At 58.7% G+C, this 14,445-nt stretch overlaps 1 protein-coding gene across 1 annotated transcript in view; it reads left to right on the forward strand.

Moving 5' to 3' along the window:
* Window positions 1-6: 6 nt before the first annotated feature.
* Window positions 7-14,445, forward strand: part of Zswim4 (zinc finger, SWIM-type containing 4) — a 16,968-nt gene continuing 2,529 nt past the window's right edge. The window contains exons 1-13 of the mRNA XM_013034190.1: window positions 7-62; window positions 1,595-1,796; window positions 3,690-4,046; window positions 5,980-6,128; window positions 6,218-6,368; window positions 7,472-7,639; window positions 8,124-8,474; window positions 9,400-9,537; window positions 9,840-10,094; window positions 10,661-10,796; window positions 11,809-11,963; window positions 13,162-13,325; window positions 13,974-14,055. Of these exons, the coding sequence (XP_012889644.1) occupies window positions 1,682-1,796; window positions 3,690-4,046; window positions 5,980-6,128; window positions 6,218-6,368; window positions 7,472-7,639; window positions 8,124-8,474; window positions 9,400-9,537; window positions 9,840-10,094; window positions 10,661-10,796; window positions 11,809-11,963; window positions 13,162-13,325; window positions 13,974-14,055 (2,221 nt within the window). The 5' untranslated portion in view covers window positions 7-62; window positions 1,595-1,681. The remainder of the gene's footprint in view (window positions 63-1,594; window positions 1,797-3,689; window positions 4,047-5,979; window positions 6,129-6,217; window positions 6,369-7,471; window positions 7,640-8,123; window positions 8,475-9,399; window positions 9,538-9,839; window positions 10,095-10,660; window positions 10,797-11,808; window positions 11,964-13,161; window positions 13,326-13,973; window positions 14,056-14,445) is intronic.

The following is a 14,445-nucleotide window of genomic DNA, read 5'->3' on the forward strand; positions in this document are numbered from 1 at the left end:
GGCCCGAAGCGCTGCTGGACCTCAGCGCCAAGCGAGTGGCGGAGAGCTGGGCCTTCGAGCAGGTGACAGGGGGGCCCGGCCCCCAGCCCCGAGCGCGACCCGGGCCCGAGACCCCCCTCACCCCTCCCGGCGCCCTTCAACCCCATGACCCACCGCGCCCCGCCCCAGCACCCCAGATCCCACGTGGGACATTCCCGCCCCCTCTCCCCCCGACCCCCGGGGTTCTCCTACCGACAGGGGGCCTCTGAGCCCTACAAGCCGCCCCTACTTGGGGACACTATCTCCCCCAGGCTTTCCTGGAGGACACCCCATGTCCCTGGGCCTCTGACCCCCACCCTCCCTTCCCATACCCCCCCACTGCCGCATCCCAGCTCAGGACACCTCTTCCGACCCCCCCCCCGTCCACTGGGCCCCTGCACCTCCAGCCCTAGCCCCCCTAGTTAGAGATAGGGGTTACCGGGGTTCAGATTCTGCGCCCCCCCCCGCCCCGCACCCAGGCTCCCCAGGCAGGCGGGAACCTGGCAGGTGCACCGGGAAGCGGCGCCATTGCTTGGGGAGCTCCGAGCGCCTGGACGGCGCCCCCACCGCCTCACGGGGGCTCCCCAGGTCTGAGGGTGCTAGGCAGCCCCCCACCCCCTCTGTCCTCTTGGACTTTTCCGGGTGTGTGTTGCCAGCCTTTCTCAACTTAGGACTGGCGGGTTTGGTCGAGTTGCGATGGAGCTGGTTCTGATTCATGGACGGGAAAAATCCCTCCTTAGTCACCAGCCAACTGTCACTCACCCGGCCCCGCGGCTCCCGCTTCCCGGAGCCTGGCTGGGAGGGGGGCCGAGGAGGGCTCCTGCCCCTTCTTAGAGTGCAAGACCTAGTGAAGATCTCCTAAAACCACCCTCGAAGTTCTTAGGCCTGGCCCGGGCTGCTGCGAGAGAAGCCCCTGGAATCTTCTGTAACCCTTTGGGACTTGTCCTCACTCGGGAGAAACTGGGGCACCGAGAGGTTGAGAAACTTGCCTAAGGCCACCCAGCCAGTGAATAGCAAACCAGGATTGGAACCGGGGCTCGACCAGCTGGTTTCATTGCCTGGAGCCCACAGGGGTGGCCAGGACACCCCTCCCTTTGGGGGCCCTGCCTGAGGAATGGCACCACCCAGGCCGTGGATTCTGAACACATGAATTCACCCCACCTCTGAGCCTTAGACCCCAGCTGTTCTTAACCAAGCTCCTGTTGAGAATTAGGGGGAATCACATAGATAAAGATCTCAGCCCAGGCCATGGCTCAAGCCTGTAACCCTAAAACTCAGGAGGCTGAGCTCTAAGGATCAAAGCCAGCCAAAGTAGGAAGGTCCCTGAGACTTTTATTTCCATTTAACCAGCAAAAAGCCAGAAGTAGAGCTGTGGCTTGAGTGGTAGAGCACCAGCTTTGAAGAAAAAAAGCTAAGGGACAGTACCTGGGCCCTGAGTTCAAGCCATAGTATGGCATGCATGCGTGCCTGAACTAGGGTTCAGAAAGGTCAAGTGACTTGTGCAAGGCCACCCAGCTTGGAAATCCCAACGCCAGGGATATTAGTCCAGATTTCTAACCCTCTGCCTCTCCTGCAGGTGGAAGAGCGCTTCTCTCGGGTACCTGAGCCTGTCCAGAAACGCATCGTGTTCTGGTCTTTTCCACGAAGTGAGCGGGAGATATGTATGTACTCGTCCCTGGGGTACCAGCCCCCGGAGGGCGAGCAGGACGCCCGGGTGCCCTTCACACGCGGGCTGCATCTGCTACAGAGCGGGGCTGTAGACCGGGTGCTGCAAGTGGGTGAGTGTTGGCCTGCCCCTGCCCAGGAGCTTCGGAGCGGGCGGGGCAGGCCTGGCGCCGAGGCCCAGGTACCACAGTGGCACTAAAGCAAAGCCAGCCCTGCGCTCCAGCTGGGAGCCCAGATGGAGAAAACAGGTGGGAAGGGGAGAGGATCCACCAGAAAGCTGGGGAGCAGGGGTGCTGGCCCTGAGCAACGTTCTCAAGACTCTTTGTCTCAGAAATAAAGTAAGCAGGGCACCAGTGGCTCACACCTGTCATCCTAGCTTCTCAGGAGGCTGAGATCTGAGGATCGTGGTTCAAAACCAGCCCCGGCAGGAAAGTCCATGAGACTCTTATCACCAATAAACCACCAGAAAACCAGAAGTGGCGCTGTGGCTCAAGTGGTAGAGCGCTCGCCTTGAGCTGAAGAGCTGAGGGACAGCGCCCAGGCCCAGAGTTCAAGCCCCACCACCACCACCAACAACAACAAAAAAAGAAAGTAAAACTCAGAAGAGGTGGGGACATGGCTCCAGGGTAGAGCATCAGCCTTTGTCCCAAAGCTCAAGGCCCTGGATTGAAACTGACTTCATGTGGGGGGTTCGTGTGAAAGCCGGGCCCTCAGGGGTGAGAGTCTCCTGGCCCTGGTGATCAAAGGCTCACATGCAGGAGATGACTGCTGTTCCCAAACATTTATTATGTTATTTTTATAAAGAACTAAAAGGCAGAAGCAGGAGGCCTTCAAACAGGAAGAAATGATAAAACATTTATAAAGCAGGAAAAGCCAATTACCAGGATCTGGGAGCCACACACGTGGACAGGTGTGGAATTAACCCCACTGGAGCCCAGAAATATGCACAATGAGGATGTCCATTGAAACATAAAATGAAGACGTGACACACTGGAACCGGCTACTCGGGAGGCTGGGATGTGAGGATGACGGTTCAAAGCCAGTTCGAGCAGGAACATCTAAGACACTTATCCCCCATGAACCACCAAATGCCAGAAGTGGAAAAGTTCAGGGACAGTCCTCAGGCCCTGAGTTCAAGCCTCCGTGCCAGCCGGCCCTGTCAGCCAGCGCAGGCCCCTGACCACCTCTGCTATGAGGAAGCCCCGGGCACCGCATGACACAAGTTGTGCCCTGGCTGCCCAACCTGTTATATGAGCCCCACGTGACGCCCAGGCTGCCCAGAAGCCAGGGAGGGGGGAGAGGGGTGATCTGGCCCGGGCCTGCCCCAGTACCCCACACCCTCAAGTGATGGAGCCCTGGGAATCTTCCTGGGAAGTCCTAGGCTTCTAAAGCCAGCCCTAGCTGTATCCATGGTAACCAGAGGGGGCTTTAGCGCCAGCTCCGTGAAGCACTCCTCATTAGAATAAGATGGAAGGGGCGTGGCTTACATGCTAGAGCACCAGCTATGAATGGAGAATACAAGGCCTTGAGTTCAAGTCCCAGTGCAGGCACACGTAAACAGGACAAGAATAAGAGTATGTCTAGGACTTGAAACTTCATGCAGTGCTCTGAACACCTGTCACGCGTTCACTTATTACAACCACGTTGGCTTTTTGTGTTAGGTTGCTTTTCTTTGGGTATGTGTGCTGGTAGTGGGGCTTGAACTCAGGGCCTGAGGGTTTTGTTCGTTTGTTTGTTTTTGCCATCGCTTCTGGCTTTTGGGTGGTTAACTGGAAGATAAAAATTCTCGTGGACTTTCCTGCCCAGACTGGTTTTGAACTTTGATCCTCAGATCTCAGCCTCCTCTGTCTCCAGGATTACAGGTGTGAGCCACGGGGGAGGGGGGGGTGGAATGAGGCACGGCCAGAGCAAGTGTGGAACGCTAGGTTTCTCAGCTTGGCTGTGTACCTGGACGTTGCTTGCACCCCACTGAAGGGATTCTGGGGTGTCATTGCCTTTGTTCTCAGGGTTCCACCTGAGCGGGACCATCCGCGAAGAGGGGAGCCCCGGGGAGCCGGAGCGCCTGTACCAGGTCTCCATCAGCTTCGACCGCTGCAAGATCACGTCAGTGAGCTGCGGCTGCGACAACCCGGGCCTCTTCTACTGTGCGCACGTGGTGGCCCTGTCGCTGTACCGCATCCGCCACGCGCGGCGCGTGGAGCTGCGCCTGCCCATCTCCGAGACGCTGTCCCAGATGAACCGCGACCAGCTGCAGAAGTTCGTGCAGTACCTCATCAGCGCCCACCACACGGAGGTGCTGCCCACAGCCCAGCGCCTGGCCGATGAGATCCTACTGCTGGGCTCCGAGATCAACCTGGTACACGGTGAGGCGCGGGTGTAGGGGAGGGGACAGACAGCCAGGGCCACTGTGTGCCTCCCTCACAGTGTCCTGGGTCCCCTGGGGCCTGGCATGGCTGTACCTGCCTGTAATCCCAGCACTAGGGAGGCTGAGGCAGGAAGGCTCCCGTTCAGGGCTCAAAGAAAGACACTGCCTCAAAGACAAGAAAGAAGCTGGTAGCCTGGAGCCGGTGGCTCACGCCTGTCACCCTAGCGACTCAGGAGGCTGAGATCTGAGCATCATGGTTCAAAGCCAGCCCAGGCAGGAAGGTCTGTGAGGCTCTTGGCTGTGGGGCTTGAACTCAGGGCCTGGGCGCTGCCTCTGAGCCTCTTTGTGCTCAAGGCGAGCGCTGCACCGCCTGAGCCACAGCGCCACCTCTGTCTGTGAGGCTCTTCTCTCCAATGAACCAACAGAAAACCGGAAGTGGCGCTGTGGCTCAAGTGGTAGAGCAGTAGCCTTGAGCACAAAGAGGCTCAGAGGCAGTGCCCTGGCCTCAAGTTCAAGCCCCATAACAGACCCAAAAAAAAAGAAAAAGAAAAAAAAAAAAAGAAAGGAAAACACGGTGAGGGGCAGGCGTGAGGGGAGAAGAGGTGAGCCACACACCACTGCCCCCTGTGAGTCCGCGGAGCAGGCTGGGAGGGGCGGGTAGAGGGCTTGGAGGTGGTGGTGTCAGGTGAGCGATGAGTGGGACCAATATCGCAGGAGGTCGGAAGGACTGGGAGAGTCCTGAGCTTCCCCCGTCCTGACGGGGAGACTACAGATGCATGAGAATTGGGTGGTAGCCTTGGGGGAAGAATTAGGCGTGGCACTGGGTAGGTGTGGGCTTGTTGGGGTGAAGTGATGGTGGGGTGAGTAATAAGTGATCAAGTCCAACAGGGACGTCAGTCATTGAAGGTGGGGCTGGACAGGAGGCTGTGATTGGATGATGGAGGGGTGGGAGAATAGGAGAACCAATGAGTGACCCACAAGGGGATAGGTGGGCAGGCTCAGGGAACATTCAGATCTGTGGACTGACCGTGGCGGGTGGCAGGGAGAGGGGCTGCATGTGCCATGGTTGTTGATGGGCTCAGGGAGCCCCAAGAGGCACAAGGATGGGGGAATGGACAGAGCAGGGGTGGGGCATGTGGTGGCAATTTTGCGAGATGGTTAGGTGAGTAAGTGGAAGCGATGGATGGTGATTTGGGTGGGAGGAGTAATTAATGCACTTGTAGATGGATATGCAGACCTGCAGAGTTTTAAGAAATGAGTGGATTGCAGATGTGTAGATCAATCAAGGGATTGGTTGGTTGGATCCAGGAGTTGATAGGTGGGTAGGTGGATGAATAGATGGATGGATAGGTGGGTGGGTAGATGGATGGGTGGATGGGTGGGTGGGTGGGTGGGTAGATGGATGGATGGGTATATGGGTGAATGGATGGATGGATGGATGTGTGGATAGATAGGTGGATAAATGAATGGATGGGTTGATGGATGGATGGATGAATAGAGGAGTGGATGAATGAATGGATGAGTGGATGGATGGATAGGTGAGTGGGTAGATGGATGGGTAGGTGGATGAGTGGATACATGGGTGGGTGGTGGATGGAGGGATGAACGGATAGGCGAGTGGGTAGATGGATGGGTGGGTGGATGGATGGATGGATGGGTGAGTGGGTGGGTGGGTGGGTGGGTGAGTGGGTGGGTGGATGGGTGGATGGGTGGGTGGATGGATGGATGGATGGATGGATGGGTGGGTGGGTGGGTGGGTGGATGGGTGGGTGAGTGGATGGATAGATAGATGGATGGACAGATGTGTTTCTTGTGGGGTGGCTGGAACTTTTGGACACATCTAGAGACTTGGGGAAGTGGACAGACACCCTCTTTCCACACCCATCCCGGTCCCACCTCAGCTCTCCGCGGCCCCCTCCCCCTCCCCGCAGGCGCCCCGGACCCCACGGCGGGCGCGGGCATCGAGGATGCCAACTGCTGGCACCTGGACGAGGGGCAGATCCAGGAGCAGGTGAAGCAGCTGCTCTCCAACGGCGCCTACTACGGGGCCAGCCAGCAGCTGCGCTGCATGTTCGGCAAGGTGCTGGGGGGGGCGCGGGAGGCGCGGGCACGGGGGGGGGACCCCGCCACCCCTTCCTCACCCCTCACCCCCGCCCCCGTGCCGCCCAGGTGCGGGAGATGCTGCGCATGCGGGACTCGAACGGGGCGCGCATGCTCATCCTCATGACCGAGCAGTTCCTGCAGGACCCGCGCCTGGGCCTGTGGCGGCAGCAGGGCGCGGGCATGACGGACAGATGCCGGCAGCTGTGGGACGAGCTGGGTAAGGCCCGGCCTGGGTGGGCGAGGCCCATCGGGTACCTGCAGCCCTCCAGCCCCTGCGGCCCGGGGCTGCCAGCAAGCAGGCTTAAATACTAGGGGCGGTGGGCGGGGCTTGGCGACGGGCGGGGCCTTCGGTGGTGGGCGGGGCTTGTTAAATGTGGGCGGGGCTGGTGACCTCTTGATTAGGATGCATAAGGCTCTAGGCTCCATCCTCAGCAAATCAAATACATGAAAGGGGGGTGGGCGGAGCTACCAAGTGGGCATGGCGGTGTTCTAGTAAAACTTGTTTTTTGTTGTTTTGCCAGTCCTGGGGCTTGAACTCAGGACCTGTTCCTGAGCCTCTTTGTACTCAAGGCTAGCACTCTACCACTTGAGTTACAGCTACACTTCCAGCTTTTTGGTGGTTCATTGGCAATAAGAGACTTTCCTGCCTGGGCTGACTTTCAGCCAAGATCCTCAGATCTCAGCCTCCTGAGTAGCTAGGATGACAGGAAAGAACCACCAGTACCTGGCGATATTTTTATTTTTTAAAATACTTTCTCCCAAAGCTGGGAGGTGCGGCTCAGGGGTGGAGTGCTGGCCTAGCATGCATGAAGCCCTCGGTTCAATTCTTCAGAACCACATAAACAGAAAAAGCCGAAAGTGGCGCTCAAGCGGTAGAGCGCTCGCCTTGAGCTGAAGAGCTGAGGGACAGCGCCCAGGCCCAGAGTTCAGGCCCCACGACCAACAAAAAATAAAAAATATAAACGAAAGCAACCTTAACATCCAAAAAGCTGCCCATGGTGGCTCATGGCTACTCAGGAAGCTGAAACATAAGGATTGAGGTTCGAAGCCAGCCTGGTAGTTACATCTGTGAGACTCTAGAAGTAGGATCTCAAGGAGTCTGCAAGAAGCTAGAAGTAGAGGCATGGCACAAGTAGTAGAGCACAAGCCTTGAGTGGACAAGACAAGCAAAAGTTCAAAGTCCTGAGTTCAAGCTCCAGTTGCGCACGCGTGCACGCATGCACACACACACACGCACATTATTAAGCAGGACAAGGAACAGCCTTCAGCAGGGCGCTGCCCCTGTGGCTCATGTCAGACCCCCACCCCATGCCTTCCCAGGGGCCTTGTGGGTCTGCATCATCCTGAGCCCCCATTGCAAGCCAGAGGAGCGTGCAGGCTGGCTGCAGCTGCTTGCCACGTGGGACAAGCTGGACGTGTGCCCCCTGGAGGAGGGCCAGTATACCTTCCATGGCCCAAACCTGCAGCCCACAGTGTCTCCCAGCCAAGGTAGGAGCTGTGCCCAGAAAAAAAAACAACTCATCAATACCTCCATCATGACTCTGTGTCTCAGGAGACAGACGGAGTATGAGGAAGGGAAAGGGGAATTCTAACCATTTAGTGTCCTCCCAGCCAGAGGGAGGAAGTATTGAGGGCAGGAGCAATGGCAGCTTGGAAGACATCTGCAGCCCTAGGCTGGTCTCCTGGCTCCAAGCAACGGAGGCAGGAGATGGATGGAGAGAGAGAGAAGACAGGTAGGGGAAGAGTAAGGAGAGGAAGAGATGGAGAGATGCAGAGAGAATAGAGTGGAGCAGATTGGGGCAACAGACAGACAGACACAGGATTTATCCTGTTTTCACCTCAGGAAAGCTGGTGACGTGACACCCCCAGACCTGTGCCCACAGTCTAGCCCCAGGTTGGTGCCCGGTGGAGGAAGCTTTGCGGCCATCTGTGAGCCTCCCCTAACAGGACCCCATTGGCCTCTGTTCCGCAGGCTCAGAGGAGGAGGAGGAGGGGACCGCCGCCAGTGCCCGCCACACCGTCTTTGGCCGTGCCCTGCAGGCGGGGCAGCTCCACTGGGGAAACCCACACCTGCAGAGCATCCTGTCCAGCGACTCCCACGGCCCCCACCTCCTGGGCAGCATCGGCCCCGACAAGACGAACTTTGACCCTCAGGGCCGCCCTCTGTGGCTGGGCGAACCTCTCCCCATTGCCTGCGCCCGTGTGGACACCCTGCGGGCCCACGGCTATCCCCGCCAGGCCCTGCGGCTGGCGAGTGCCATCATCAACACGCTCCGGCTGCAGCGACGCCACCAGCTGGAGAGCTACAAGCAGAGGAAAAAAGGTGGGTGCAGATGCTGTCCTTGGGAGGGAATGGAGGCCTGCAACCCGGCGCCAACCACACGGGGGCAGCAGCGAGCTGGACGCGCCACCAGCCCTCTATACAGGGCATTGAAGATCGCCAGGAAGAGCCACCCGCTGCCCAGGGCGGCGACAGAAATCCTGGTCTCATCCTGGCCATCAGCATCTGGTGCAAAGGAGTCTGGGGAATGTGGCGTGGTGCTGCAGGGAGGCGCTGGCCATGGCGCTGGCCGCGTGAGAGGCTTAGAAGACGGGGAGTTTCGGATGGGGAATGCTTTGACTTTGTGTTTCACATAAACCAAAGACCCGGAAGCCAAAGAAAGAATCGTGAGCCGGGTGCTGGTGGCGCACTCCTGTCCATCCAACTGCCCAGGAGGCTGAGGGCTGAAGGTCACGGTTTGAAGCCAGGCCAGACGATTAATCTTCAAGTAGCCACCAAAAAAAAAGCCAGAAGTGGGACTGTGGCTCAACTGGTAGAGCGCTAGCCTTGAGTGGAAAAACGCCAAGTAAGAGCGCACAAGGCCCTGAGTTCAAGCCACAGTTTCGGTAGAAAGGAAAAGAAGCAAAGAGACAGGGGACAGGGAGGCTTCCACCACATTTCTCCAGGAGGTGGGGGTGAAGAAGCCATGACCCGGAAGTCAAACAGGATGACAGTGATGGGAGAGCCCTGGCCACCCCCCCCCCAGGTCCTCCAGAGGAGGCGGGAGGTTAGTGGTAACGGGGCAGGAGCGCAGCAGAGCCCAGGGCTTGGAGGAGGGGTTTGGTGCAGCGCCTCCAGTCAGGCAGGACTCAAGCTGTTTGGACTCAACTGACTAGGAATTGGGAGGGGCGATGAGGGGGAGGAAGCCCCCTCCAGAGGTCTGGCTGGATGGCGGGCACTAGCTCAGCTCGCCTCGCTCCCCCTGCAGATCTGTTGGAGAAGGGGGTGAGCAGCGTGGCGCACGTGGAAGGCTGGGTGGGCCACCCCCTGGACCCCATCGGCTGCCTCTGCAGGGCGCTGCTGGAGGCCTGTCGCCTGGAGGAAGAGTCACTCTCTCTGTACCCAGGTACCCACTTGGGGGACCTACGGCGGGGGGCGGGGCAGCCCCCCACTGTCCTCCATGCCCCTGTCACCTTAACTCTTGGCCACGCCTCCGGGCTGTGCCAGAAGCCAATAAGCTTTCACCGCTCTGGAGGGCGAGGTCACCATGGGCCTCATTCTTGCTTGAAACGCAGGCCCCACCCACTGGCGAATGTTGGGAAGTTTGGGGTTGCCTCCCTCCCCCCAAAAGCACCCCAGCCTACCCCGGCCTCAGGGGTCCCCAAGGAGGGGCTCTGCCCTCCTTAGCCCTGGCCTCGTCTCCCCCAGACTCAGGCTCCGAGAAGAGGAAGGTGTCCTACCAACACGTGCCGGTGCCCGGGAGTCCTGGCGAGTCCTACCTGGCGCTGGCGCTGGAGGTGGCCTTGCTGGGGCTGGGCCAGCAGCGGGCCCTGCCCGAGGGCCTGTACGCCCAGGATAAGGTGGTGCGCCACGAGGAGCAGCTGCTGGCCCTGCTGGAGGAGGTGGGGCTGGACGACAGGCTGGTGCAGGTGCTGCGCACGCAGGCGGGGCTGCTGCTGGAAGGTGAGGCCCCGCCCCTGGCCCCGCCTCCCGGGCCTCCCAGTCACTCATACCCCCCAGAGCAGCTCCTAGTGGTCAGGTCAACTCGCGGTCCCGCCTCCACCGGTTTCTGGCAGCCAATGAAGGGTGTGGCCCTGCCCCTTGCTTGTTGGGAGGCCTCTGTCCTTGATACTGGAATGGGAGGCAGGCCCACCCCCGGGAGGACCATAGGCTCCACCTCCTGGGCCTCTTTGGCCCCGCCCCTGGCGTGTTTTTATTGGCTTGTTAGCTGAGACTCTGCCCCATATTGCAGCAGAAGCCAATCACCGCTGTCCTCTGCAGATCCTCCAACGTGGTTGGGTCAGCCTTGCTGGTCTTGGGTCCGAGGCTGCACCCCAGTGGCAGACCGGCCTCTTGGACCTCCAGCCTCACTAAGCTTAGGAGTCCTGCCCCCACCAGGCTGCACTCTGGGACTCTTCTCGCACTTTCCAGTGCTTGTCTGGGTCTCTGCCCAGAGCTCCTCCCATCCTCCACCTGGCATCTGGGGGACCCGGGAGGGGGGGCTGGCTGAGCTCAGGCTGTCCCTGCAGGCGGCCCCTTCAGCGGCTTCGGGGAGGTGCTCTTCCGGGAGAGCGTGCCCATGCACACGTGCGCGCGCTACCTGTTCTCCGCGCTGCTGCCCCACGACCCTGACCTGGCCTACCGCCTGGCACTGCGAGCCATGAGGTGAGCACGGACCCCCAGGCGTCCCGGGGGGGGGGGCCTGCAGCCCTCGGGCTTGCACTCACAGGGCCTGGCATCCGGTGCCACCCTGGCCTTTGCATGGTTAAATGTATGGTGTACATACTCAGGAGCTGGCGCTCTACCCCTTGAGCCATGGCTTCACTGTGGGCTTTTTCGATGGTTCATTGGAGCTGAGAGTCTCATGGGCTTTGCTGCACTAGCTGACTTTGAACCAAAATCCTCAGATCGCAGCCTCGGATCCCCTTCTCCCTACCCCCACCCCAGTCACTCACCGCAGGCTCCCATCCCCAGTGCTGTTTTAGCCTCCTTCCATGGGAGAATTGATGTGGTGTTTGGCCAATTTAAATGGTTGTCCTTCAGATCTGTCCAGGTGGCTGTGAGTGGCAGGACTTCCTGCTTTTTTATGGCTGAATAGTATTCCATTGTGCATATAGACAGACACACAGTGTCCTCTATTGCTGGACCCAGGGTTGACTTTATATCTTGCCTGCAGTGATGAGCGCTGGAGGAGAGACAGCTTCACCGTCTATAGTAGGTTTGCAGGGGTGTGTGTGTGTGTGTGTGTGTGTGTGTGTGTGTGTAAAATGCAGATTTCCATACCAGCTGCACTTATTTACATCCTACCAAAGGGAGGCTTTTTCCTTTCACATAGTCACCAGCAGGTGTTTGTCTTTTCTCTTTCTTGTGTTGAGACTGGCTGTGCAGGCCAGGTTGGCCTTGAACTCACTATGTGGCCATCTTCCTGCCCCAACCTCCAGATCTTCCCACCTTAGTCTCCTGAGTGCTGGGATTACAGGCATACTCCATTACACTCGGCTCACCCTCTTTTATAAACAACAGCACAATGGGCATCTTGCTTACATGCCTTCCCTTTTTCCTGGGTGCCCAGGATTCTACTGGCCAAAGAGGGGAAACTGAGGCTCGGGGCCTATGGGGCTCTTCATCCAAAGCTCACAGCTTTGTCTCACAGCAGCCTTGTTTCTTTCCTGCCCAGGCTGCCGGTGCTGGAGACTGGGTTCCGGGCCGGAGAAACTCATCCCAGCCCGCCGGGCTCCATCATGGGCACCCACGTCCCCCGCTGGTTCATCCTTGGGCACCTGGAGACCCGCCAGTGTGAGCTGGCCTCCACCATGCTGACTGCCGCCAAGGGTGAGGATCTCTGCTCTGGCCTCCCTTTCTCGGCCTCCTCCTCTTCCAGCCTCTTCTTCCTTTCCACCATTTAGGACCTATGTGCTGTTTCCGGGCTTTCGGGGTCAAGACTGGTGCTCTACCCCTTGAGTCACAGCTCCACTTCCAGCTTTTTGAGTGATTAGTTGGAGATAGGAATCTCATAGAGTTTCTTGGCAGGCTGGCTTTGAACTGCGATCCTCAGATCTCAGCCTGCTGAGTAGCTAGGATTACAGGTGTCACTACGCCCTTTTTTTTGTTTTTGTTTTTGCCAGTCCTAAGGCTTGAACTCAGGGCCTGGGCAGCTGTCCCTGAGCATTTTTGCTGAAGGCTAGCACTCTACCACTTGAGCCAGAGCATCACCTCCAGCTTTTTGTGTGTCTGTGGTACTGAGGAATGGAACCCAGGGCTTCGTACATGCTAGGCAAGAGCTCTACCACTAAGCCACCTTCCCAGCTCAATCCAGGGCCTTTTTGCATTCGGATCTAGTGCTCTACCCCACAGAACCACTGTGATCCAGACCTTCACTGCTGAGCACACTAAACCATGCCCCTGCAATCTAACCATTCCCTCAGCCAGTGAGCTACAGCCACCGCAAACCACACCCCTGCTGCAGTCTTCCTTCAACTACTGAGCCACATCCTTTACTTTGTAGGGTAGTGGGGAAAAAAATCAGCCAAGAGGGGTGACTCCTACCTGTCATCCCAGCTACTCAGGAGGCTGAGCTCTAACAATGCCAGAGCAAGCCCAGGAAAGAAAACAAACAGCTAACATTCATGTATTGCAGGTTCCCAGGGCCTGGGAGGCAGGTACCCTTGCTTTGGTGTAATCCATTGCACAGATGGCTCAGCAAAGACCCAGAGGGGGCAAGTGGGTTGCTGAAAGCCACACAGCGCATGAGTGGCACGATGGGGATTCAAATCCCAGCATTCTGTGTCCAGAATTGATGCCTTTGGGGATGAGCCGATGCTGGTGGTGCGGGAAAGAGTAAACCGCAGGCATGGAGGAGGAGAATGATTAGGGTGTGGATCTTTGCAGAAGAGCTGCCTGGACTGGCTGTAGATGCATGCGCATGCCCCCGGTAGTGGAAGCCCTGTGGGCAGGGCCTCCGGCTGCAGCGCAAAGTGCCAGGTTGGGGAGAAAGGGGTTCAGCCATGTCCTCGTCCCTCCTTCCACCCAGGAGACCCCAAGTGGCTGCACGCGGTGCTGGGCTCCATCCAACAAAACATCCACTCTCCGGCCTTGCTCTTCAAGCTGGCGCAGGACGCCTGCAAGACGGCCACCCCGGCCAGCGCGCCGCCGGACACTACGCTGCTGGGCATCGCGCTGGAGCTGGGGCTGCAGGTGACGCCCAGGTGGAGGGAAGAAGGGCTGGGGCCTGAGAGATCACCACGCCTTCTGTGGGCGTGCCTTCGCACGGCCACGCCCTGTGGGCGGGGCCGACAGCCTGCTAGGCATAGGGGTGTGCCCCCGTGGTGAAGATGGAGGGCCAAGCTGCAGGAGCGCAGCAAGCCTGGGGGCGGGGCTATGCGGCAGGGGCGGGGCCACGTGGCAGAGCCCTTACTTGGCATTCTAGCCTCCTCCAGCTCAGGGGAGGGCAGGGGCGGAGCCTGGGACTGCTCCCTGCTGCTACTGGTTAGGGACCATGAATGTGGGCGGGGATGAAAGGAAGGATGCCACAAAGTCAGCCAATAAGGAGCACCCTTGGGGGCGGGGCTTGAACTCGGCCTGGGCGCTGTCCCTCAGCCCTTCAGCTCAAGGCGAGCGCTCTACCACTTGCGCCACAGCGCCACTTCCTTTTTCCTGGAGATCAGAATGTTAGCCAGTGGCTCACGCCTGTAATCTTAGCTATTCAGGAGGCTGGAGATCTCGGTTCAGATTTCCTTGGGCCCCTCAAGGGGACTCTCCGCTTCCCCTCCCCCCCACGGTAGCTCCCCAATCGGCCTGGAGACTCGTTAAGAGCTCCTTTCTTTTCCCTGCACCACGCTGTAGGTGATGCGGATGACCCTGAACACCATGACGTGGCGCCGGCGGGAGATGGTGCGCTGGATGGTCAGCTGTGCCACGGAGATGGGTGAGAGCCGGGGAGGGACGTGGCGCCTCCCAGTTCTGGTTCTAGATATCTCTGGGGGAACTGAGTGGAGACTTTTCTGGGGATGCAGACTGTGCTGGGAGTAGAGAGAAAGAGAGAGGATGGAACGGCCAGGCAGAAGCAGAAAGAGGTCTCAAATCCTAGCCTTCCACCTGCGGTTCCAGCCCAGTACACTTTCCCCCTGCTCCTTTGGAAAGCTACTGAGTTTCTGTCCCCATCTAGTATGAGGGTTTTTTTTTTTGTTTTTTGTTTTTCGGTTGTGGGGCTTGAACTCGGGTCCTGGGCGCGGTCCCTGAGCCTTTCCACTCAAGGCAATGCTCTACCACTTGAGCCACAGCGCAGCTTCCAGTTTTCTGGTGGTTCATTGGAGAT

The sequence above is a fragment of the Dipodomys ordii genome, unplaced genomic scaffold (assembly GCF_000151885.1).
Source record: "Dipodomys ordii isolate 6190 unplaced genomic scaffold, Dord_2.0 Scaffold184, whole genome shotgun sequence".
Classification (NCBI taxonomy): Eukaryota; Metazoa; Chordata; class Mammalia; order Rodentia; family Heteromyidae; genus Dipodomys; species Dipodomys ordii.